We start from the raw sequence: 24,507 nt of genomic DNA, 5'->3' as shown, positions 1-24,507 counted from the left end.
AATGTTTTTTTAATTTATTCTTTTCCTTTTTGCTGTACAACGAATTTGACACACGGTAAAATGCTGAGGATGGTGCGTGACATTCGAAGGGAGGTACAGGTCCAGTAGAATCCCAACGGTTTGGCAACCTGAGGAAGCTGACTTTCCTCGTGGGCAGTCGGGGCGACAGGTACACGAGGAAAAGTGATGCCACGAAGAATGTGAGCAGACTTGATACCCCATATTTGCCTGTTATTGCGAGTCTTGTGGTGGCTTAAAATGTTTGCGGACTAAGTAATTTGCCCGATGGACTAAGGCCTTTGTGCTCGAAGCCGATCTCGCATATCGTCAGCATGCTGCCGTGATAAGTATTTCTGAGAAGTGTCGTGCAACCAGTGGCAATGGCTAGAAGTCTTGTGACCGTAGTACGATGGATAAGTTTTGCATTTTCGTGCAGCAAAAATATAAAAAAAAAACAGTCACAGCTCCTGTTTAGGGTATTGTTCTTGGGGATGGGACTGATTTATTCACTTTGTTTTTGCACTTTTAGAGCTACAGGTGAAAAGCATTAACAGTTTATAGTGCCTGTAATGCTGTTTTTAGTGCCTAAACCAGAATTTTGCGCCTTTTATAGGTGCTTAAAACAAGGTTTTTTCGTGCCTAAAAATTTGGGCTCTACTGATTACATTCATCACAAACAAAACATTCAATATTTTAATCATCTTTACATTTGCTGGGAGTCACACAGAAACGCAGCAACAACATAGATGCAATCCTGGAGAGAAGTTTAGAAAAATACGACATACTGACATTACTCATCTATGGGCTTGGGGGACACATTTGATGCCATTTCATTGACTTAACTTGAACATAACTTGTCTCTCCACCACAGTGCAAGATATTACTAGTACAATGCATAACAAATGATCAATTAGCTTTTGGTCCCTCATTGTCGATAATGAGCCATGGAGATTCTTCACAGAGATAATCACCTACGCTGATCTTTGTTTGTGTCATCCAACATAGGTTGAAAAGTATTGCTTAGCATGTTGCAATGTGTAACGACAGCCGTTATCCCGAAACGACTGTGCTGGACGATAGAAAGGCTAGGATAACACAAAGGGGCATTGGCATAAGAAATGGGATATGTAACACACTTGCAAAAATTGAGCGTAACACAGCGCAGGCTTTTCACGTCTGCACATTTGTCTTGTAGGGCACATTTGAACAAGTTTGGAGGCTGGAAGGTGGCTTGTTTTGCATATATTTATACAGTTTCTAGGTCATAGAAAATATGATATTGGCTGTGCACCTGGTGTGGGCGTTCGTCAAATGTCTTTTTGCTGTTCAGTAGCACCAGATTTAATTATAGTAGTACATACATTAAAAAAAAAGAAGGATATCTGAAGGAAAGGAAATCTGGCCAATTATGAACTTGCAAAAGTGAAAATGTGTGGTTACAATCAGGTTTGCTGACGACTACACTATGGGAACTGTGAACCGTGAATGGTGTATTCAATAGTCACCTTTTTAGACTCTAAAGTATTTACCGTGAGTAACTTTGGCGAGGTAGATCTTTTCGTAAACCTTATTAATTCAGCCTTGCTTTAGCTTCTTTCTCCATTTGCTGAGAGCACCTCAATTTCATTCATTCACATGTTGCTCCTCTCCTCAATAAGAGTTGTAAATTCTGTCCCACACATCATAATTGTTGCTGTCATCCACAAGACAACCTGCTTACCAGAATAACAAGTGTCAAGATCAACCCTGAACATCATTTTGATTGTGTTACCAGACTTAGCTTTCTATGAGCAATTGTCATCATAAATGTGGCCGACAGTATGTCAGATGGCAACGCAAACTTGGGAGGTCACACTGTAAATATTTTTGCATCATTACTCCTGTACACGACAGTGTTACTCTGGATTGCAGAAAGATTCTACGGGCGTGTAGTGGGTGCTCACACACATCGATGGGCTGAAGGAGGTGTCGGGTAGTACGCCTGTCAGTCTGACACGTGCGTCTGAATCTGGGCATGCTCATTTTATATTGCGGCTGCAACGTACTGCCTTTCTTTTCTTTGCCATTGCTCTGTGCCAGGCCTGAGTAGTGACCAAGCTTCTCCGCTTGGGTGATCTTGGAAGTGATGATGGTGAGCCAGGTGGAAGTCCAGGAGGTGCCTGTTGTTGAAATGTGGCACAGACACACCTAGTAGCCTAGTTCCAGAGTGATCTTCTTCACCCCTTTGTGCAGGTCTTGCAGGGTTTCAGTTTTCATCGGAAAGTTTGTCACCGTGGTCCATTTGCTTCTGGTGAATACCCATGAAAGTGTAAAATGCAACAGCTGCTACGACAGCCACAAGGACGGCAAACAGGATGTAAACCTGGTTAGTAAAAAACATGTGGAACACATTTAATGTCTATGCAATACAAGAATAGCAAGTAGGTAATGACATAATTAATGGTTTTATGCGTAGTTGAGACAGCTATGGGTGTCAAAGCTGAAGTTACGTCCTCAATGGTACAGGCATAATGAATATTAAAAAATGAATCTTTCTTAATGTTTATTCTGCACAAGCTTCCGTGTAGGAGCCTACATTTCGTCAGGCACCCTGAAGAAATGTAGGCTGCTGCATGAAAGCTTGTGTAGAATAAACCGAAAGCTTCATGGTTTTGTGTTCATTGTGCCTGTAGTTAAGAGAGTGAAACACGTCTTTCTGCTGGCAGTGAAGAAATCGACGAAACACTGACACTTGTGACTCGGAACAAAGGTATCATTTGGATGCCTGGACAACAGCTACAAATATGAAATTTCAGATAGATGCCTTTTGTACTAGGTATACAGGGTGTTTTTTAAATTCCTTACAGATTTTTAAAAATAAAGCTATGAGCAGCAGAATCTGAGACAATCCCCGTTGAAAGCCATTCCATTAAAAAAAAAAGAATCCCAAAACTAGCATGTGCATTAAAATATTTGTCGCTGAAGTTTGCTATGGAAATGAGCCGACACCGAAGCCACACGGGTCAAGAGCGCCCGGATGACAGCTCTCATTCCACGTCTGAGGGCTGCATGCTTTGGAACGATGGAGCTGATTGGAGCAGGTGCTGATCTGGCCGGTCCAACTGCTTTGTGGCCCAGATAAGCCATCGATGGCGAACGTCGTGCAGTCCTGAGGCGCGCAGTTTTGGTTTCGACTCATTTGTGTAGCAGAATTGGGCGATGGACATTTCAGCCCATGGGGTCATTTCAGGATTTTTAAAAGATAGAATTACTTTCAGCAAGGAGTTTCTCCCATTCTGCTGTTTTGCCTCTCCTCGAAAGTTCCTGAGTAAGGAGTTAATGAATGAATATTGGATGATTAGCCATCCACTAGTTACATGGTCCTCATACTCCTGTCCATAACTGCTCTCAGCTTTTTGCTAAAAAAAATCAACGTAAATAAAAAAGCACCCTGTAGAACAACTTTCAGTTTTGGATGGAGTTCACCCTCAAGCATCCATTATCACAATGAAGGATGATAGGCGAATGTGGTTTACACGTGTCATTCACATTTTCATGTAGAGGCCGAAACAATCATGGTTGTTGCAGTTATTTGTAAAAAGTGTCTGATGTTACAGTTATATATAAATGGGTTAAGAACTATTCAATTACTACTAACTGAGAACTGTCCAATTACTGGTGCTATGTTGATAATATACTGATACAATTACTTTACGAAGTACCATGAACTTTTTATCGAGTCACTGTGGTTGGTAATTATCACTATCAGTTTGAGTGACAGTGGCTCCACGAAAAGCATTTTACACTTTATTTATTTAGCAATAATGTCGGCCTCTGAATAAGCGGCCATTAGACGATGAGATTACAGGAGAGGTCGGTACTTTAGCAGCGCCTTTCTTCCACCAACCGCCAACTTCTTCTTCCAACTTCTTCAACTTCGCCAACTTCTTCCGCCAACTTCTTTAGTCCAATAAAAATATGAAAATACACCTTCGCATACCAGGTACATTGACCAATTCATATTTCTGAATTGCTTACGAATAATTGAAAACGAAATTAAGAAAAAAAAATTGTGGCACTCCTCGGGACGTTTTTTTTTTTTTTTTGTCATGTACAGTATAACTGCACTGAGAGGAAGCGCGCAACAAGTAAGCTCCCCGTGGACGTGCATCTTGTGAGCTGTGACGTAGCAGAACATCCACATTAGAACCCGTGGGATGCCCGTGGGAGAGCGAGCGCCACACGGGGGACAGTGGGACCAGCTCCGGTGGCGCAGCGGTAACGCGTGCGCTTGGAGACTGGGAGGTCCGCGGTTCGAATCCGCGGGCCGGCTGTGCCGTCTGGGGTTTTTCCTGGGTTTCCCTCAGATGTGTAATAGGCGTATGCCGGCACAGTTCCCCTGAAGTGCGTCCCATGGACGCAGCTATCCTCCCCCCGAGCGGATTCCGCTCGGTCTTCCACTTCACCCTCTCCTCTCCTCCTCTCCACCACCTTTCCCTTCCCGAGAAAGGCAGGCAGACCTCTCGGGTTCCTCCCAACGACACTCCTCCTCCTCCGGGGACAGTGGGAATGGAGAGTACAAGTGCGGGGGAATGTCGAGACGGGAACGCCTGCGCTGTGGGAGAGGGCACTGTATATAATATAAGTATATTTAGGGTATGACCTTTTCGGGTTACATGCCTTTACCGGATTCGGGTAGGAAAAATCGGGTGCTATTGTTAAACCTGTAATTCGGGGTGAAATCGGGTGCTACTGCTCCATTCGGGTGTTATGGGGTCATTTTTGCATTCTGTCCAGTCACTCACACATACCTCGCTGTTTGTAGGGACCAGCACGACATGTTGTAACATCAAATATGCTTCGCATACTTATTGTGGCATTCAAATAATATCTATATCACACATTCGTATAATTTGCTAGTAAATAATGCACGCGACGTGGTACGTGATAAAACCTGATACGTGATTGGATTTCGGGGAAGAAATCAGGTTTATCCCGAATTGGTCCTGTACTCATTCGGGAGGGAATAATATGCAGAATCAGCTTTAATTCGAAAAAGTCAGACCCTACCAGTATATTCCTCCTCGCAGAGTAGGATGCGGGAAAGACTCTCTTGTTGTCAAACTTGTGCACCACAGAAATACCACTGTGACTGCACCCCTGGCTAAAAGTCCGTTTTAGCTGCAGTAGTTTTCGAAGAGAGACTGTTTATCAGCTTATGCGAAGTCTATTACAAACTTATACGAATATGTACACATTTACGTAGGTTTCCTGTAAATCCGAAGAGCATGTCGGTCACGTGACTAGAAAATTTGTCTGCGACCAAGAGAACGCTATTCGTCCGAGCAAACGCTGAAATTCTCAGTTGCATTGTGTTGTAATTCCATTGCGGAGTAGTGGTATACGTACCTGGTTAGCATATGTTCTGAAGCGATCTTCTTCTTCGAGCTCAGTAAGTTGTCTGACAAGCTGCCCGTGTCGGGAACCCGTTTCGCTGACTGACAGAGACCGAGTACGTTCCACCTTTCGCTGGACATGCTCAGGTGACGGTGGTGGACACACGACAGACTGGGACCGCATGCGGCGATAAGGCACGGGACTGCCTGGGGTCACCTGCAAATGAAGCTCAGGTTTTCAGAAGGACTTCCGTTGCAGACATGCCCACTTGTTACTAAGTGACAGTAGGCACTCGGGATGTCTACTTTACATTTTACACCTTGTCTACTTGTGCCGTATGAGTAGACATGGTCTACGTGTCTGCTTTGCGGCAGGCATTTTCAGGTACAGTCATGTCTCGCTTATCCGTAGACCTCGGGAGTCGTCCCTTTTCGTCCGGATAACGAATTCCCGGATAAGCGGATCAAGAAATTTTCCAGGGAAACTTTAATGTTGAAGAGGCCTTACCTCAAAACGTTATGCAAAGTAATAATAATAATTGGGTGTTTACGTCGCGAGACAACTGAGATCTTATGCAAAGTGGGCTGCAAAGTGGGCTGCTTGTTATTAGTGTGGTATGCGCGGTGACCCCCATCACGTCCTCCTGGTCGGCGGACAGTACGATCGCGAGCGCGCCCTCATGGAAACTGCTCTGCTTACGCGACGATCAACGCCAGTTCGACTTAGCCAGTCTCGGGCCATGGTCGGACCCCTCACATCCGATGCAAGGCCTACATCACATTGCTGCTTAGAGAAGAGTAACGTCTTATAAAGATGGTCCTGCGCACACGTTTTTGAAATTAGCTCCGGCGCATCTGACCGCTGAGGAAAGGGCAGCCAAACCGTACAGAAGGCCCCAGTGAGATATGATATCCATTTCTGGAACAATGCGAACACAGCACATGCCAAGGACAGAGGCTGCTAGCACGTTTAAGGATAACCGAATCGAAATGACGTAGGTTCTGGAACATTGGTCCCCGTACCTGCTGTCCGGATGCGGATAACGAATTCCGGATAACGGAGACAAAAGCCAATGATAGCAGGTTCGTTCCCGGTAATGTAGTCCAGGTAACGACTTTTGCGGATACCTGAATTCCGGATAAGCGAGACATGACTTACTTTCTTCCCTATTCAGTTTCGACATTGACATCTGGTCACGAGTAACGGTGAAGACTTGCTTCTTTCGTGCCCCCCCCCCTCCACCAAGAGTAGTACACGTTGATTTCTTCTCCTGAAGTCCCGTCGACTTTCCGTAAATGAATTTGTGTGCCAGTGCAGAATGTGTACTTGACCTGTAGGTTGTTTTTGATGGCGACGAGGCGTCTCTCTGCAGGAGACAGATTGGCCAAGAGGGTCTTCATGTCCCGCGATAAGTGGTAGCCCCGACTCGCAGCCATGGCTGCCTGCTGAATAGCGATCAGCCTCTGCTCGCGCGTCTGGTATCGACGGTGGAACAGCCGGACGTGAGACCTGCGTAAGATATTGGTTGTGTCTTTGTGCCAAAGATGAAAGCTACAACCCCATAATCGTAATCATCACATAGAACGTTTGAGTATGGGCTGAAATGGACGTCGCTGGAGACTGTAGAGACAAAATTAATTTTGTTTACTTAATTCCAAATGCTGGCGCACTAAATCTCTGGCTACGTCTGTGCTATAAAAACTCGAATAATCATAATCAATTGCAAATGCTAAGGGTCTGATGTCTACAAGGCTTGTAGACTGTACAAGCTTGAAAATAGTCCAAAAGCTGGGGAAAGTCATGATTATTCCTTAAAGGTACACTCCGACACTGCAACATAAAAAAAAAAAACCTATAAAATACAGAATTCCATCAACAAACATCCAGGCCCCCTACCGAAATGTTATTTGCCTTTTACAGTAGATAAGTATCACAGCCAAACCATTTCATCCTGATGACGGAACCAGGTCTGATTCCGAAACGTCGAGTATTATGTATATCGCTTTTTGTGCTGCAGAGGCGGAATGTACTTTTAACTTTTAAGGAATATCCTGTACGAGCGTGAAATTTATACATATGGTACCAGCGTTTTGTTTGCTCCTCAAGCTCGAGGTTATGCGTGTCCCTACATAAAGCTACCCGTTTAGTACTACTCGTCGACAACCAGGCCTCCTTCATCCTCGATTTTGCCGCGAACCCCATTATTCCGAGATAAATAGCACATTCGAGCTATCTCCTACAGCTGTCTCTGCGTGGCGCATAGCTCTTTATGCGCACCTTCTCAAGCAGATTTTAAACGCCCCCATCTGTCTCCTCACACTTTCAGTGCCCTGCGAAGTGAATACATAGTAGGGGAGGGGCACATTCAACCATTTACGAGACGGTTCTAAGAAAATCTGGTCCAAAATATCCCGCACTTTCTCACCCAATGAAGCGCAAGATTCACAGGAGACCTTGGTCTCTTTTGTCTGATTTGTCCCATTTATTCTGCATTGTGATGGTGTGGAGCAGGGGCCCAACCCAAGATCGCCGCCGTAACACGTTTTTTACGGCAGATATTCTCCCGTCCAGATGGCGGTGCGATCCTTTCCTGGGAGTTCCTCGGACCTTTTTTTTTTTTGCGTTGCGTGACACCGTCGTTCATAGTGGAACGTCGACTGGGTTTGCGTGGGAGGCCACTCTGGGGAGTTAATTGGAACTTCCACGCAATTGGACATGGGTAGAACGCTGTACAGCTATGTCGTACTGGGATGTCCCTCTCATCGAACGCCATCCGAAATCTCGAGTGACAGCTAAGAAAACTGTGGTGCAATAACTATTCGAGGAATTAATCGGGCGATTGATCGTACCGTAAATGGGAACGCTTTTGACCTTTTTTTGTACGTCGACTGTTCTTTGTCAATAAAAGAAAGAAGAAGGAGGATAATGAAATCAATTGGCGGGGGAAATAAAAGAAACTGGCATAATTTATCCCTTGCTCGTTAACAAATAGCTCGTACGCTTCTTGCGGAACAGCGAGAGAGTTCGAAAGACCGCATGGCGCTTTCTCCGCGTGACGGTTGTGCCCTGTGGAGAAGCTCACTTTAGGGAGTGCAAATTTATGTGGTTGTGCGCTTAGTTTCAGGACAGCAGATCGTGATTCTTGCTGTGGCGAATTCGGCAAAGGTAAAAAGAATGGAAAATTGCTGAAGGCATTTTGACTGTGCTCAATTACTTCTTCAATTACGCCCGTTGTTTCGTAGAAATGCCTCAATAGAACCAATGCGGTTCACGGATACTCTTCGTTGCTACTTACATTTTGATCCGACGATATCGTCCTCCTCTCCGAATCAACCTGTTACCGAGAAAGAAAGGGATAACACATTGACATTGAACAGTTTTGTTAGTAAAAAAATTGCATCGCAAACATTATGATTTTATGACGATACTGTATTACGACACCCATAACACTGCGGAGTTGTGGGACGGCAGTGCACTGTAAAGTGGGCACAGTAGTGGGTGCACGGACATCACCCCTGTTTATGGCGAATTCCGCTGGCCGTTTTCGTGCAGTGCGGTGTACTGTGCAGGTGTAGATTCAGCCTAGAAACGAGCGAAGGGGCCATTTTATATGCACTTAACTTTTTCTGCACTCAACGACAAACAGAATTCGCCGTTAGTACATTCGCCTCCCCGCCTTTTTTTTCCGGTCAAGTGTATTGCATGATACCACAGGGGTATAGCGGTTATCATAGGTCAGATTAAACTGTACACGAAAATGTGACAAGTGGAATACAGCCGGTCTAACCATAGACACGCAGTTCTTCACGATACAAGAAAATTCCCGACATGAGACAGTTTTAGTGCATAGTACGCTATCGATTTTGCGTACATAAGGTATTGGTGCTGGATGCGCGCAATGCACGTAGTTCTCTTTATTGTTTGCGAGTGCGCCGAACCACCAACGCTATTCCCTAAGTACGCAAAGGCTATAGCGTACGATGCTTTACAACTCGCTATAGGTGTCCCGCTCTCATTAGCCAAACAGATGTCACGTGACCTCTGAAATTGTATTTAGTGGTCTTCCACGTTTCCGCCGGGTCCTGAGGTGATCCTGATTCGCATTCAAGCACCTTGCTGTGCTCTTTGGACGTTTTCCCCGTTCCTCTGTAATTCATATGTCGGCACAGCTCCCTGTGAAGTCGACCCAGAACGACCATGATATCGCATTCTCAGGTAGATATCTCGGTAATCGTATCGCTGTTACGCCTCCCCAAAAAGCATTCGCGTTCATTACACTTGGATCGTTCCCACGTTTTCTCGCACAATACGTTTAGACGATCGTATCCGTCGCCAACACCGACAAGGAACATCTTAAGGCGGCATCGCTCTTCCAACACCCACGGAATGAAATACTTGGGGGAATATAAACCAGGGTTTCAAAGAACTAACCGCAGGCGTCACTCGAGTGTTGTTACACTTATATGTCTCTTGCATTTGCGTTTTCACATTATCCATTGCGTATTGACTGTGTGCACATTTTTTAGCAATTGCACGTGTATGTTCACTCCCTTCCATGTGATGGCCCACAGGTGGGGTCTGACTTTTCCAGGTTAAACCCGATTTCTCTCCGAATTCCAATCACATGTTTACGCTGCATCACGTATACCACCGGCACCGGCTGTACCACGATTTAGTATTTGAGCGCAACATAACTATGCGAATCACATTTAATGTTACAATGTGCGGACTTTGTGACTATAGTTCGCGAGGTATGCATGTTTGACCAATATGTGCTCTCTATACGGACTGCTTGCTGGACAGACAAGAAGAGAGAACAACCCGATAACACCCGGTTGCATCAAGCGTCTGATTTCACCCCGAGTTTTATATTTGAAAATAGCACGACGCGACCCCGCCCCTCCCCCCGCCCGCAAATCCGGGAAAGGCACTTAAACCGGAAAAGTCAGACTCTATCTATAGACTATCTTGAAGATGCGATGAATAATAAGATTGCATTATACGCAAAGCGTACGTTACAGATACTCTAAGCCTCCTTTATACACAATGTTTGTCTCTAAAAATAGAATTTCACCACATAGCATGCTGTGTGCCAACCATTGCCACGAATGATAGGGTTATCGCTGCTGATTCGAAAAGTAAGGGGGGGGGGGGGGGCGTACGCCTTTTTGTGTCAATTATGATTTCTTTATAAATTGACACAAAAAGGCGTACGTCCGTTCTCTCTTCGAATCAGAAGCGATAACTCTATCGTTCGTGGCAAGATGAAGTTCTGTTTTTAGAGTGTACAATGTTAAAACAGAACTTCACCACATAGCACGCTCCTAGCCAACCATCATTGCGATTGATATCATTCTGTGCATTGATTTGTTAAAAATGGGGGGAGGCGCGTATCTGGGACATATTATCTTGTCCCAGAAAGGCGCCTTCCCCCTGTTTTGAACAAATCATGACAGAGAATGATATCATTCGGTGTGATGGTTGGCTAGGAGCGTGCTATGCGGTGAAGTTCTGTTTTAACAGTGTGGGGACAAATCTGGTGTAATTTCCAGCGATTCACGATAAAGCCAACGAGTGCCATGACAGGATGGCGACCGGTCAGTGGCCTTTTCGTGAACTACTTCAATGCGGAATTCGTTCATTTGGTGTTTCGAGGCTCTGTGTGGTTGCGTCGTCCGTTATACGAAGCTTCCCTCCGCTCTATAGGCGACCCTCTGTTTACAGTGACAAACATGTGACGTCACTAGAAGACCGGTTCGAGGTAATATTATGTGGTGGGCAAGAACAACAACACCTAGATACAGAAAGCCTGCGCGCTCGCCGATGTGACGTAACAATTAAGAGTCAGCCAATCAGGAACGTGTTTTCAACGGCCGTAGCCAATCACGAATATGCTTTAAGCGGTCGTGGCCATGGAGAAGAACCACCGTCGTCTGCGAGGTGCGATTCAACGTCCCCGCTTACTAAATGGGAAAACGTGGAAATAAAGCGCAAAACGCTTTCCTCTTTCTTTCAATCGTTCTCAAAACTGATTTTCTGGAAAGCGTCTTGCACTTTTTGTCTAAATATTTAGGTCTGCAGGTTCCAGGTGAGCTGCAATCATTTGCGGGTTCTTGAATTCGCAGAACGGTGAATCGTAGTAGCGGACGAATTCTGATCCTTAATTGAAAGAGGGAGAGGAGGCAACGCGCAGGCTTTCTTTATCTAGGTGGTGTCGGCAAGAAGCGGGGAAAACGCGTCGGCTGATAGGCTCATAAAGCTGATAGTGCCCACCAGCATGCTTTGCGCGGTAGCATTACGTAATCAATGACGTATAGGGGCTCAGGTTGTCTATATCCTGGCATAAATCTAATTTAGTTCCGAGCCGTACTCTTCCGTAACCACGTTGGGAACGAATCACGGCGTGGTCAGGACAAGAGCAAGGTTGTGCACAACTATTCGCGCTGACTCATGAAACGTAATGCGATTACCTCCAGGTACGGCAACGAAGCTCAAGATAACGAAGAAAGCCAGTCAGCAACATTCTCTCAAAACGGCTTTGCATGAGACGTGTTCGGGCCACATACAAGGTCACTGTGACGTTACTCTCGCAGCTTCGCTCGTGCAAATTAACTGTGAACCGCTCGATGATGTGCCACACTATCTTTAGCATAGGATTCTACAAAAGCCTACGTCATGCACGATCACGATGCATCATTTGGTAGTACATTTGGGAAAGGGAAAATATAGCGAAATTCCCCCCCCCCCCCCAAGAAAAAAAAAGATTTTTCTGACTACGTTGCTGCTTTGAGGCTATCAATATGGAGAAACAGAATGTCAATGCACTTTGAAATACCTTTGAAGCGTTACCTTATATCCCGCAGCTTTTTTGGGCAGTGTTCTTGTAATAGGCTGGTTGAGGAAAGATATATGAACGCGGCCTAGTCGCACGACACCGTTTCATTGCCAAGCTTAAAAAAGAAATTGTATTTTCTGTGTTGCTACTTCTATACAGGGTGCTTCACGAAAATCCTCCGGCTGAAAAATTCGTGAACAGGTGGCGCTATCGAAGAAATTTCTTTTTGGTAAAGATCCTTGGGACATCCACCATGAACTGAGTAGTGAGCGACTCATTTGCATACGCTCACTAATTAGATAAACATCTTAACTTCGAACTTTTACTTCGCACGCTTACGGAACCTCTGTTTTACGCCTCGAGACCTTCAGCGAAAAATATTACAAGGAAAAAACCGCATCGACACTTAGTGATTTTTTAGAGGAATTAATCGATTTCGGTTTACATATTTCTTGCGCGGAGCAGTGCACCAATGCGCTCTTTGGGTCAGCAATCCGGCTGTCAATTGCGTGTTCATCCGCCTGGTTGACACACGGGGGTGACGGAAGATTAGGAACAGCCGCAAGAGATGCTTTGATATTCCTTCCCAAAGCGACCGCACTCTTAAAAATGAACTTCACCGCATAGCACGCTCTCAGCCAACCGTCATATCGAATGATATCGTTATCTGCCCTGATTTGTTGAAAACGGGAGGCGTACGCCTTTTTTGTGACAATTATGAACAGCATAAGTGTCTCAAAAAAGGCGTACGCCTCCCGTTTTCAACAAATCATGGCAGATAACGATATCATTCGATATGACGGTTGGCTGAGAGCGTGCTATGCGGTGAGGTTCATTTTTAAGAGTGTGGTAAGCGGCGCTGCCGGCTCTGTAGTTCCGTAGGTGAGATAGCATGCTGTTGTCATGGGTGATGACGAACACCACATAGCACGCTCCTAGCCAACCATCATCCCGAGTGACATCGTTCTCGGCCGATTTGTTGAAGACTTTTTGCCCTTATGTACGTTATCATTGGTACTAAAAAAGAAATAAGAAAGGTGTACGCCTGCCATACTTATCAAATCCAAGGAGAGAACGTTGTCACCCGGGATGATGGTTGGCCAGGATCGTGCTATGTGGCGAAGTTCATTTTAAGAGTGTAGAGAAGGAGAGGGGACACCAAAAGCGTCTCCTGCGCTCCTGCGGCTATTCCTTATCTTCCATCAATCCCGTGTGTCAGCCAGGCGGATAGCTGGTCCAAAAAGCGCATTGGTGCTCTGCTCCGCGCAAGAAATTTGTAAACCGAAATCGATTAATTCCTCTAAAAAATCACTAAGTGTCGATGCGGTTTTCTTCTTGCAATATTTTTCGCTTAATGTCCCGATGCGTAAAACAGATGTTCCGTAAGCGTGCGAAGTAAAAGTTAAAAGTTAAGATGTTTATCAAATTAGCGAGCGTATGCAAATGAGTCGCTTACTAGTCAGTTCATTGTGGATGTCCCAAGGATCTTTACCAAAAAGAAATTTCGTCGATAGCGCCACCTGTTCACGAATTATTCAGCCGGGGGATTTTCGTGAAACACCCTGTATACAGGGTGTCCGCCATGACTATAGAAGTAATTTGTAGAAATAAAAAAAAATACTTTTTCCCAGTTTTAACCAAAGGCGATGTACTCTACGCTTAAAGGCCCACCTCAAGAGGACACAGGCAAGCTTGTGTGACGATGCATTAATTAACTTTCGTTAATTAAATTTTTAATTATCAAAGATAGGAGATTGACCCAATGAAAACATCGAATCCCTCGGGGTCACTAGTAACATTACTGTTTTCGGAACAAAAATCGAGACAGTTATAGCGCGAGGAAAAGCCTAGAAATAAGGCGATCTGCTGGTCATTTTTCGACGCTCAAGTAGAAGCACTCCCGTTTATCTTTCTCTGTATGCGAGGGAGTGAAAAATGCTCCTCTGCGCATGGTGCCCTACGACAGCGTTTTCCCTCTCAGTACAGGGGAAAGGAAAACGGGAGCGCTTGTACTTGAGCGTCGAAAAAAGCCCGCTAAATCGGCTTATTTCTAAGCCCTTTCCTCGCGCTATAACTGTCTCGATTTTGTTACCAGTAACCCCGAGGGATTCGATGTTCTCATTGGGTCGATCTCCTGTCTTTGATGATTAATAGCCAAAGTTAATTAATACATCGACACAGAAGCTTTTCTGCGTCCTCTTAAAGTAGCACAGAAGTCATTTTTAACACCCTGTTTTCTTCATATAAAACTGTTAAGTAGGCCAGTATGATGCACCATGCGAAGTAATTCACACCACAGAGTCATAATTATCGCAGAAACTGAATTTTAAGTACGCCACAAAAAGCGACCGTGCGCAAGGGCGGTGGAGAGCAGTACCAGTCTGCGATCTGCCTGGGACCTCGCGCTGACGCTACAAGGATCGCGCTCGCTGATTGGTCCAGAGAAATGTTGCCTGCTACTCCGCTGTCGTCTGCTACTGGGTTGTTTGGGATTCTGAAAGAGCATTGCTATTGGCTCGGTCATGATTCGGCCGTTCCTTCTATCCCAAATTCTCCGGGAGAACTGGCAAAACTGGTTTACAGCGGCAAAGGGACAGGGCTCTGACGCCCACTGACCGGCGAACCAGAACGAGTTCTCCTTGAAACGTCGTCGGTGACGTGGCATTGTACCTTGTCCTTCTCGTTATACACGCAGTGCCGAGTAAAGGGTAAACGCACGGAGCCATGTTCATGTGAGTTTTTTTCTGGGAAACAAATTGCACACATCAAAACCTTTCACGCTGTTCGGTAAAATGACACTCATACTTTCATCAGACGTCTTAACCTGAAATTTTTTGAATGACCCTCTGTACTCCTTCAAGGTGGGTCTGTAGGCGTAGAGTACATCGCCTTTAGTTAAAACTGGCAAAAATTGACTTTTCTACTGTTCAGTATTACTTGTATAATTACGGCGGACAGCCTGTATAAACTGGTACGGCTACGTACAGTGTCATTTTTTAAATATTGTGTTAGCACCGCGAAGCAACTGAAATCACGATTCTGTATACAGCCCAGAGGCGGAGAGTTTTCATTTTCCCGGAGGGGGCAAGGGCGCACCGCGAAGTAAGTACTCTGGCGGGGGGGGGGGGGGATATGTTTATTAACACACACAAAAAAAGGAAAGGTAAGCCAGATGGATGTCGGCTTGTTATTCCAAAAAAAAGTGGAAGGGGAAGACAAAAAAAGGCAAAGAACAGAAGAAAGCAAAAGGAAAGAAAAGGAAAAGAAAAATGAAGAACACAAAACTAAAGCTGAAGAATCACACACTCTGGCGGGATCCTATGATGTATGTAGAACTGGTATAGAAATAAGAGGAAGGAAGAACAGAAAAAACAAAACAAAAGAGAAACAGAGAGAACGTAAACAGTGAACATGTGCACAGCTGAAGGCATTACGCCTTTGAAAACTGAGTGCAAAAGGAACAAAATGCATTGACTCCTCGGTGTTTGACCCGAAATGCGCGCAATATAAGGAACATGGTCAATGAAATGGAGCAGCGGGAGTTGAACCCGCTCCCAACGGATATGCGTTCCGAAGATCCTACTGGCAGCTGCTGGCACGTTTTCGACTGCTTCGTTTCATTGATCTGATTGCTTTGGGCGAAATTGAGTCTATGTGTTGTGTCATCCTCTGTGTTTCTTCGCCTCACCTTCTACTGTGATAATGAGTATGGTGGGCGGATACATATTGTACAAATTGCAAGATGCATTTTTGGGGTTGGTGCCTCTTCGCTCTTTGGACCCGGGCTCGCCGAGCTCCAAAGGTTGGTGTCAGTCTCTTAGCGGGACTTCCCGGGGGAGGCGCGGCCCCCCCTAGTTCATATTCCGAGAAGGGCAAGCCCCCCCCCCCCCCCGCAGTCGGCGCCTATGATACAGCCGCACGTGGAAAGATGGCGTGGGAGACATTGGAATTGGTATGCGTTCGGGGCCGATCTCAGGATGAACTTTACCGACATCTTTCAGGAATGCCTGCCTGAAAACGAACGTAAAACTTCAGACATCACAGCCGTCGGTGTTATTCGACGTTCGAACTCACAAGTGGCCTCGGAGCTACCACCAACGAGAAGATGCTGTAGCATCCACTATGTGTTGGTCTAGATTTTTGTGAAAGTACATAGAATTGAAGAATTTTGTTACTTCGAAGAATATAACTGTACCCCCTATAACATCATTTAGAAGCAACTAGAACACAACATTAGATATTTTTACGACCGCATAACTATAATTCAATATACAGGCGCTATAAACAGCCCTGCGTATCCACCGTCGGGCTAGAAAAGAAACGCACGATTTATTATTTTAGTCACACATAAAATCATGGCACACTCTAGCGTTAACAGTCGACATTATGCTATCCTGTCACCCGTGTCGAGAGCTGTACCGAATCCCTTAATTCCTGCGTCATGTTATTGGCTGCCAAACATTCGCTACACATACGCGTTTCCCAATCAGCGATTAGACCGTGCCCGCAGATGCCTCCAGACTGTTTTAGCGTATGTCAACATCACGGTCTGTCTGGCGAGCACTATTGAACGCGCCAAAGTGATTGTAGCCTCAGTAAGCCTTGATGAACGGTTGCCATAGAAACCGTCTCGTGTGCTGTTCAAATATCATTACGCTTCGAACAGCGATAGTCCTATCGAGGGCATCAGATCCGGACGATCAAAGCTGCCAAAGCTTATAAGATCATCGTTATCGATTCGCTTGGGCCGCTTTCGAGATCTATCCACATCTGTTATCGTCCTTATTATACGGTATTATGATAGCATTCTCCATCTATTTGTTGCTCCTGTCGAGAAAGATGTTCCGCAAAAAAAGAAAAAAGAAAGAAAAGCTGTCGTTGGCCCGTGACACCGTAATTGATGTGATATTTTACGTCTTTCGTTTGGTAATTTGCGTTAGCTGCTTCGCGAGAGGGGAAGTTCCAAATGAAGGAGAGTGAAGGATATATCGACTTTTTGTTTCTTGCACGCCATAAGTGTCTGTCCCCTGTTCGTTATGCGGCAGAGCTGTTCCATGGGGGCCATTCGAAAACACAATTCTGTGCGCATTTGAAGTTCATGGATTAGGAGCGAAGGGGAGGAACTACGCCTCGATCAGTCCTGATAACGCTCTCGTGGAGTGCGCTCAGGCTGCATGGAACATTTTTATGTAGGAAAAAGAAAAGGGCTCTCGCGGTGATTTTGTAGGCAGTCTCGAGCTTGCAATCGCGCACGAGCGGTTTCCAAGAGAGATAAATAGATATGTAAATATCAGCGCCTCATGTGCGCTCCTGGCAATACCAAGCGGGAAGGAAGTGAAACATAGCTTTGCCGTGAACCATGCTTCATCCATGAAGCAGTCTAGCAGGATGCACAATATTTTCGCTGTACTGCGTCGTGGCGTGACCTTGAAAGCCCAGCCCTATCTCCACGTATGGGTCTGTTTGACGTATAGCATCACCGAAGCCAACAGCCGCGATGTATCATTTCGTCCCGAAAATTCGTCTGCCACAGACATGGCGCGGCGCTACTTGCGGCGGACTCTCCACGTGAAGAAGTGACGTCAGCACTACTCGGCCTCTCTGAAAGAGTCTGATTTGCCACTGTTAATGGACCTTTTTTACTCTAGTCTCGTATCCTAGCGGTTGTTCAGCGAAACACGATCGGCGCGCGCCACAGCACAGCCGGCTAGGGTGCCTCGATACTTGCGCGGCGCAAGTAGCCGAGTATCGCAGAGCCGAATTGAGGACTCTAGAGCACAGGTCCCCCAAACTCACCTCGGAAAAGCGTGCAACGAAGAAGGCCGCCACTAGATACCTCACTGTTGCCGTTCCGGATCACTTCAGCGCGCTAAGTTTAGCGGCAAAATGTTTTTGTTGTTTCTGCGAATGAATCTAGTCTTTATACGTCCAAATAATACGCGTATAACAACTTTCTGTGTCGTGTTTCACTTTTGGGGGAACTTTTTTTAAACGTGTTGAGCGATCGGAAGGATCTAGTGCACGGCTGCGTGCATCACATAGCGTACCTGTCGTACCAGGCGCCGCAGGCGCAGTCGTTCATTTCTCCTTCGGTGACTTGGCCTGGCGTGGATTGTGCTTCAACTGGATCTTTAGCGCGCTACAATCCAACGCAAGCCAGCGTCTGGTAACAATGGGGTATCTAAGGGCCGCCTCCGGCATTGCACGCATCGGGATAGGAACAAATACATGGGAAAATGGCGACCTTGGGGGACCTGCTAGAGCCAGGCCATATTGACGCCATCTATTGAATATGTAGTGAACCTTCTTCGGCGCCGTCACGGTCACAGAGCATGCGCAGAAGCCTCGTGAAAAAGGTCCATTTGTCTGCTTCGGACTCGGCGCGGCGCAACTTGAGGCGAACTTTCGACGTCACCGAATGATGACCCACTCATCATCACTCATTCCCATACGAGCACCCTGAACCAGTTGAAGAGATTCTGGGAGAGGGTTGAGAAAGGGTGTGCAGATAAAAGAACTATCTCGCGCGATACAGGTCAGCTGCGGTAGTGGTTATTGCGCAAGAGAGAGAGAGAGGGGAAAAAAGTTATTCAGTAGCTCTCCGCAGCCATCCGATGATTATGGTTTCCATTATGGTTTCTGTAGTATATTGATATGGCGCTAATGATAACGGTAAGCACTAGGGCTGCGCGAATATTCGAATTTTTCGGATACCGATGCGAATAATTGTATACTCGGTTCCAATTCCAAACGGAAAATCGAACTCTATAGTCGAATCTCGAATCGAAGTGATCTCTCCTCCACAGTACATATTCGAATAGCTCCGAAGCTATACAGTAATCCCAAAAGCACCACAAAAGAAGACGTAAAACAGTGTGTGCTACGTCATACGAAGATCCGTGTGCATATGCAGTACGTTAAGTTTATGTGTCGTACTGGATCGGATTGCGGTTGAATTAGAAAAAAAGAATATGGAGACGGATTCCACAAGTGTGCTGTATACAGGATGTTTGACCTAACCAGATAAAAAGTTGTATTAAAGAACCTACTTGTCGAAACATTTTGGGATCAACGCTATTTATCTCGGGAGTGGGGATTGTGGCATGACTTCTGAGCATTTTTATAAAATTTATTTCCCGAGAAATCGAATTTTCCCGATTGAACTTCGAAACTTGCAAAGTCAACCTCACGTTTTTTATTGTTTTGAGAGAAACAGAAAGTACATGTTGGAGTAACCCCCGCTCTGTTGCAAAATATAGTCACTACTACAACGGTAATAAAAAAAGAAAAAAAGTTAGAACAGTAGTTTTGAGCTGCTCAGATCTCCGAAAGATGCGTCGCGATGAGTCGAAACTCTTTGATCTGATCAAGCCGGTCTCGCGGATTTTGGTCAAAAAGCGAATTGTTATACAATTAACCAACGCTACGTCTTATGATGCCCTTTACGTAAGCTTCGGAAAGTAGAAAGTTACGTAATGCTGGTAAGAGAATACGAATAATGAGGCATTTTAAAAGAATGTATGACGCATTATTTGTTTGAAAGAGTCTGATAAATACGTTTGCTTAGTGAAATTCTCAATCTAACGCGTATCCACTTCTTCATTCTGGCAGTCGAAGCTCTGTTCGTTTGCGCTATTCTTCTGAGACATATTCGATGAATGCCGTATGACTGCAGCAGGTCAGTATGACCATATGACCAAGGACGTCAGTGCTCTTTTTAGCACATCAGACAGAGGGGTATCACGAGTCACCCCGAAAGCGGTCCAACGTTTTGGCCGTTATAGGTAAGGAGAATCTCCAGTTCAGTGACCAGTGGTGATAGCAACGAGGGCAAAGTACAGTGGTCGCCGCTGGTTGCGCGGAAAATACCGCTCATTGTTATATAAATGAAACGTCATATTAACCAACAAGGGTTATATGCGGAGGCCATTGGGAGGGGGGAACGGTTCCTGAGAGAAAGGATCACTCATAAAGCGGAGATGTCGCATTAAAGGGACACTAAAATGCAAAAACAACTTGATCTCAAATGAAAGGCCGTGTTTCAGTAAGTGCAATTCAAACGGAATCAGTTCACACAACACTACCGTTTAGAAGATACACGCAATGAAAACAGAGCCGTCTTTGGCGGCAACGAATGGGATGCCCAGGAGGCAAAGATTAGCGGCATCCAATGAGACAGCTTGAGAAGCGCTCGCATACCTATCGTGGGCGTGTGGATTTGGAACGGGTCCGATGGTAGTGTTCCGTACACGCGCGGCATGGTGCTGTATTTTTCAATACCGATTGATTGAATTGCAGCCCACAACAGTTCTCGCGAATGTTTCGCTGACAACGTTTATCTTCAAGTCCTTCGGACAGCGGCGCCAGTACACTTCGCAATGGGCACCGTGTTTTTCACCGGTACTGCTCCATGGCATGGAACGCGCGTGCACGCGCAGTACGGACTAAAAACACCGATGCACGAGCTGAAGCGTCGTTCACTGCTAAGCGCCCAAAAAAGAAACAGTCCGGTATAATTATGATTGTAGCTTCGTAACGGAATCAAAGTTTTGAATTATGATAACAAGTATACGAAATTAACGTAGCGTGTAACGTATTTTCAAGTGAACTTTTTTTTGCATTTTAGTGCCCCTTTAACGAGTGCCATAGTAACGAGGTTCGACTGTACCTGTCCTTTCACTTTTCCTTTACCATATGCTTCTGCTGGTAGAGCTAGAGCTGGTCTGCTGGTTCTGCGTTTCCAACGCAGCATGGTTGCAACGCTAAGTTATCTGAAATAAGAGCGAGAACGAAACAGGAAGGGAACAGGTGACCGTTTTTCTTCCACCGCACCTCGACGGAGAACTGTGCTCGGCCGACTATCTGCGCGCCTCTAAACAAACGGTTTTCGCCATTTTTTTTCCAGCTATAACCAAAGTAGTAGGGAACGTATTTTGCGATGGTCGCGAATTAAACTAGATAAAAGTGCTCAGAAGTAATGGCAAAATCTCACCCGAGATAAATAGCGTTGATGCCATAATGTTAAAGCGAGTAGATTTTTAAATATGATTTTCGATCACGCCTGGTGAAACACCCTGTATACTGCAGCAAGTAGGAAGCGAAAAGCTATGAAACCGTAGCGAATAGTTTACATTGAACCGAACACGTACGCTGCGTCGTATTCGGTTGAGTGTATAACTTATTCGCTTCGGTTGCATAGCTGTTCGCTTCCTATTCGCATCATAACAACTTTTATCGTTAGTCGTTATCGTTTGCATAAAAGATACTACACGTTGAATTTCTTTTTAAGAAGCACAGACGGACGTTACGGATGCCTACACGTGTCCATGGGAGTACAGCGCGAAAAACGCGGACAAGAGAGAAGCGCAGGACACGGCGCTGTATTCCCATGGACGCATTATACTAACGCGCCCAGATCAACACGTATGTCTGCACGTCCCTCCTTTCGAACTCAGCTATCGATTCTCATACGGCACACATCAATGAAGAAAACAATCGTCAACGACGCTACAAGTTCACGGTCTCCATAAGGGTCGCGGTAAATGAGTCAGAAATGATATCCGAGAGGCCGCAGAAAGAAATATTCCATTAAGCTTTTGTGAATCACTGTTCCTCTAGCCAGAATAATCGATCAGCTCCTCTCTCTCAGCGACGCTGAAAGTTAAGGAAAAACGTGTTCCCCAGGCAGTGAACTTCGGCTCAGGTCGATTTAGAAGTTAATGAAGTGCGTGTTGCTTCACGACGGAGCATTTGTAATTGGTCGGCGCGGAACTGCACACCAATTGGGCGAAACGCCTTTTCTAATCACCATAACGTAAGAGATTCGGGGAGAGCGAGCTTTGACCTTACATGTGCGCAACCTGTTTCGCCATTCATTACCGAGGTAGTTGTATTCGTTCATTCCTAATCAGGAACATGAAACGACGAAAGTTAAGTGGAGTAACTAGGTACGTTCTGCGCAGCTATCGAGTTTTGAAACTCGAGATTTATTTGTTCTACCAGTTTATTACATCCATGCGCCCAATATGGGAACATAAAATCAATAGCTGCAGGTGTAAAACTACGTGCCCTGTTCGTCGTATCAACCAGAGCAGTACAGTAAGGGAAATCATCGTTAGTCTGCGTCTTACGAGTGAGACTCGTTGTTTCGGAAGAATACGTGCCAGATATAAGGATGCCGGAATCCTAAATTAGGCATTTTAGAAAGTCTATAAAGCGAAAAGCGTGCTACAAAACAAAAGATAGAAATAACGCCGAGCTGGAACTTCTGTAAAAGAGAGCTTTCCCGCAGTAGGATTTATGTGGCGGCGAAGTATGATTTACAGTGAGTGAGAGCGAGTCGCAGCTTTCCACGAGTGCTGCGAATACGGGAATACCTGCGTTCATATTTCATTCTGGTTTGCAAGGGTTCTGAGGCTCTTTTCAGCGAAAAAGAAAAGATCAACCTTATTTTGATGGTGCTGCGAAATCCGCAAATATAGTTCGTGTACCCTGCGCAATAAGTTGCGCGAATTTTACGTTTCAGCGAAAAATATAGCCTCGTCTTCTGCGGAATAGATACAGGGTTTCTAAAATGCGACACAATTAACGATCCGCCCTGCTCCGTTGTTGTGCTGCACGGCTTGTGACGGAACCTCAAGTCATGAGAAGTCAGCTTCACGGCTTGCTTGAGCAAAATACGAAACTTGTTTTCACGTAACCCAACGCACCTTGCGGCAAAACAGATGCGGATGAAAGATGAAAGTCACTGAAAAGGTTAGCCAGCTGTAGGACTCGAGGCTTTGTATGTGTTTGTCCTTTCTATGTTGTTCCAGCCTCAGAACATCAGGTCTCTCGAGATGCGGATGTTTTACAGTGTCTGTCTGGTCCGCATTGTTTGCTCGCTAACTGGAGAACACTGTACAGAGCATGGAAGCCGACCGCTCTGCACGCCCCAATCACTTTCCGCAAGTGCCTTCGTTAGCGCACTTTAGTGCCTTCGTTAGCGCAAACTTAATACGCTAGCAAAAGTGGAAGGCTTTCTTTCGCTTCCAGCAGTGGTGGACATCCTGGACTCTTTACGAGGTAGACGTCTAGCCTTCCTTCCCGTGTAATACCGTGCGTGACCTCTGCACAATAGAACACTTAACGGAAAAGGGCGTACAACGCCAACGTGTATCACGGCAGCGGTCCAGTTATATTACCTTCTGTGTACTCCGCGTGTGCCATCCCTTGCTTACACTCTTAGAGCTATACAAATTAGCATCGACCCAACTTTCTGTAGCATACCCTGCGACGCTTAAAAATGCGTTAACCTGTAAAGGGAGTGGGACACGAACACTGTAAGGACGTATCATTCATACACTATGCGTGGCAACATTACAAGCACACCTCTAATAAGGACGCCGCTTACTTTTGAGTTAGTCAACGCTTAATCGTTGCAAGCACACTCTCCGCATTCTCTTTTTTCCTTGTTTTTAAACCACCTGTCGATATCAGCGTCACCGGGCAGACACCATGGGAAAATTAAACCCACATAATTTACCTATCGTTTCCGCACGGTGGTGTGGCGGTCGGTGATGTCCGTGATGGTTGTGGTCTTCATGATTCTTCCACGTTGAAACCAGTTCGCAGCCGTGTCTCACAAACGTTCGTGATGACGATGCCTTCTCGCGTTGCGTGGGGTTCAAGCTCCAGTCTCGTTCGTTCGATTGAGGTTTTAGAGCAGAGAGGTAGAGAGAGAGGGGAAAGATGGTGGTGGCGCTGTTGTGCTCTCTGGCGACGTCACGTGGTAGAAAGGAGGGAAGGTTTTCCCGGGAGAAAGCGAGGGCCTGTGGAGAGTATGCGAGGTTTGGTTTTAAGATAGGGTGCTGCGCTTTCAAAAATTTTAAAGCCTCGCGCGGTAGTTTACGATTAAATGATTGAAAGTCCAATACCGTTTTCGTTTTATCCGTAAAAATTATTGCGCTGTATGGCATTTCGTTGAAATGTACTTGTAGTTTTTCTCTCGCTGCAGAGGTGCCAAATGGGCTTCTGCTGATACGCTGTTGGAAAAACTTGGCGAATGGAGGGGATTATGGGGATTTTCGGAGAGGAAAGATCGTAGTAGGAATATCAAGTAGTCGAGGTCACTTTGAAGAGCACACAGAAGAAGCATGCATTTTCTGGCGAAGAAAGAATTGTGACAGTGTCGGTATGATTCTTATCCTTTTTTTAATAATAACAATTGTGGAGTTGTCGTCGGCAGTGATACATACAGAGCAACGTGGGAATGCTAGGACAAGCCATTGGACAAGTTTTTTGAGTCTGGTGTCGAC

At 45.6% G+C, this 24,507-nt stretch overlaps 1 protein-coding gene across 2 annotated transcripts; it reads right to left on the bottom strand.

Annotated features, from left to right (window-relative positions):
• Nucleotides 1-754: 754 nt before the first annotated feature.
• LOC135387346 (uncharacterized) lies at nucleotides 755-23,892 on the bottom strand. 2 transcript variants are annotated; one of them, XM_064616577.1, is made up of 5 exons: nucleotides 23,736-23,892; nucleotides 8,672-8,710; nucleotides 6,708-6,885; nucleotides 5,389-5,592; nucleotides 755-2,362 (listed from the first exon to the last, which is right to left on the bottom strand). In XM_064616577.1, coding segments are annotated over exons 2-5 (501 nt in total). In that variant the 5' UTR covers nucleotides 8,674-8,710; nucleotides 23,736-23,892; the 3' UTR covers nucleotides 755-2,245. The 2 variants fall into 2 exon arrangements, with proteins under 2 accessions (XP_064472647.1, XP_064472648.1); XM_064616578.1 differs by having other exon boundaries at nucleotides 755-2,287.
• Between the last annotated feature and the right edge of the window lie 615 nt (nucleotides 23,893-24,507).

Source organism: Ornithodoros turicata, chromosome 3, assembly GCF_037126465.1.
Source record: "Ornithodoros turicata isolate Travis chromosome 3, ASM3712646v1, whole genome shotgun sequence".
Lineage (NCBI taxonomy): Eukaryota > Metazoa > Arthropoda > Arachnida > Ixodida > Argasidae > Ornithodoros > Ornithodoros turicata.
This window is presented reverse-complemented; position numbering and strand designations above follow the sequence as displayed.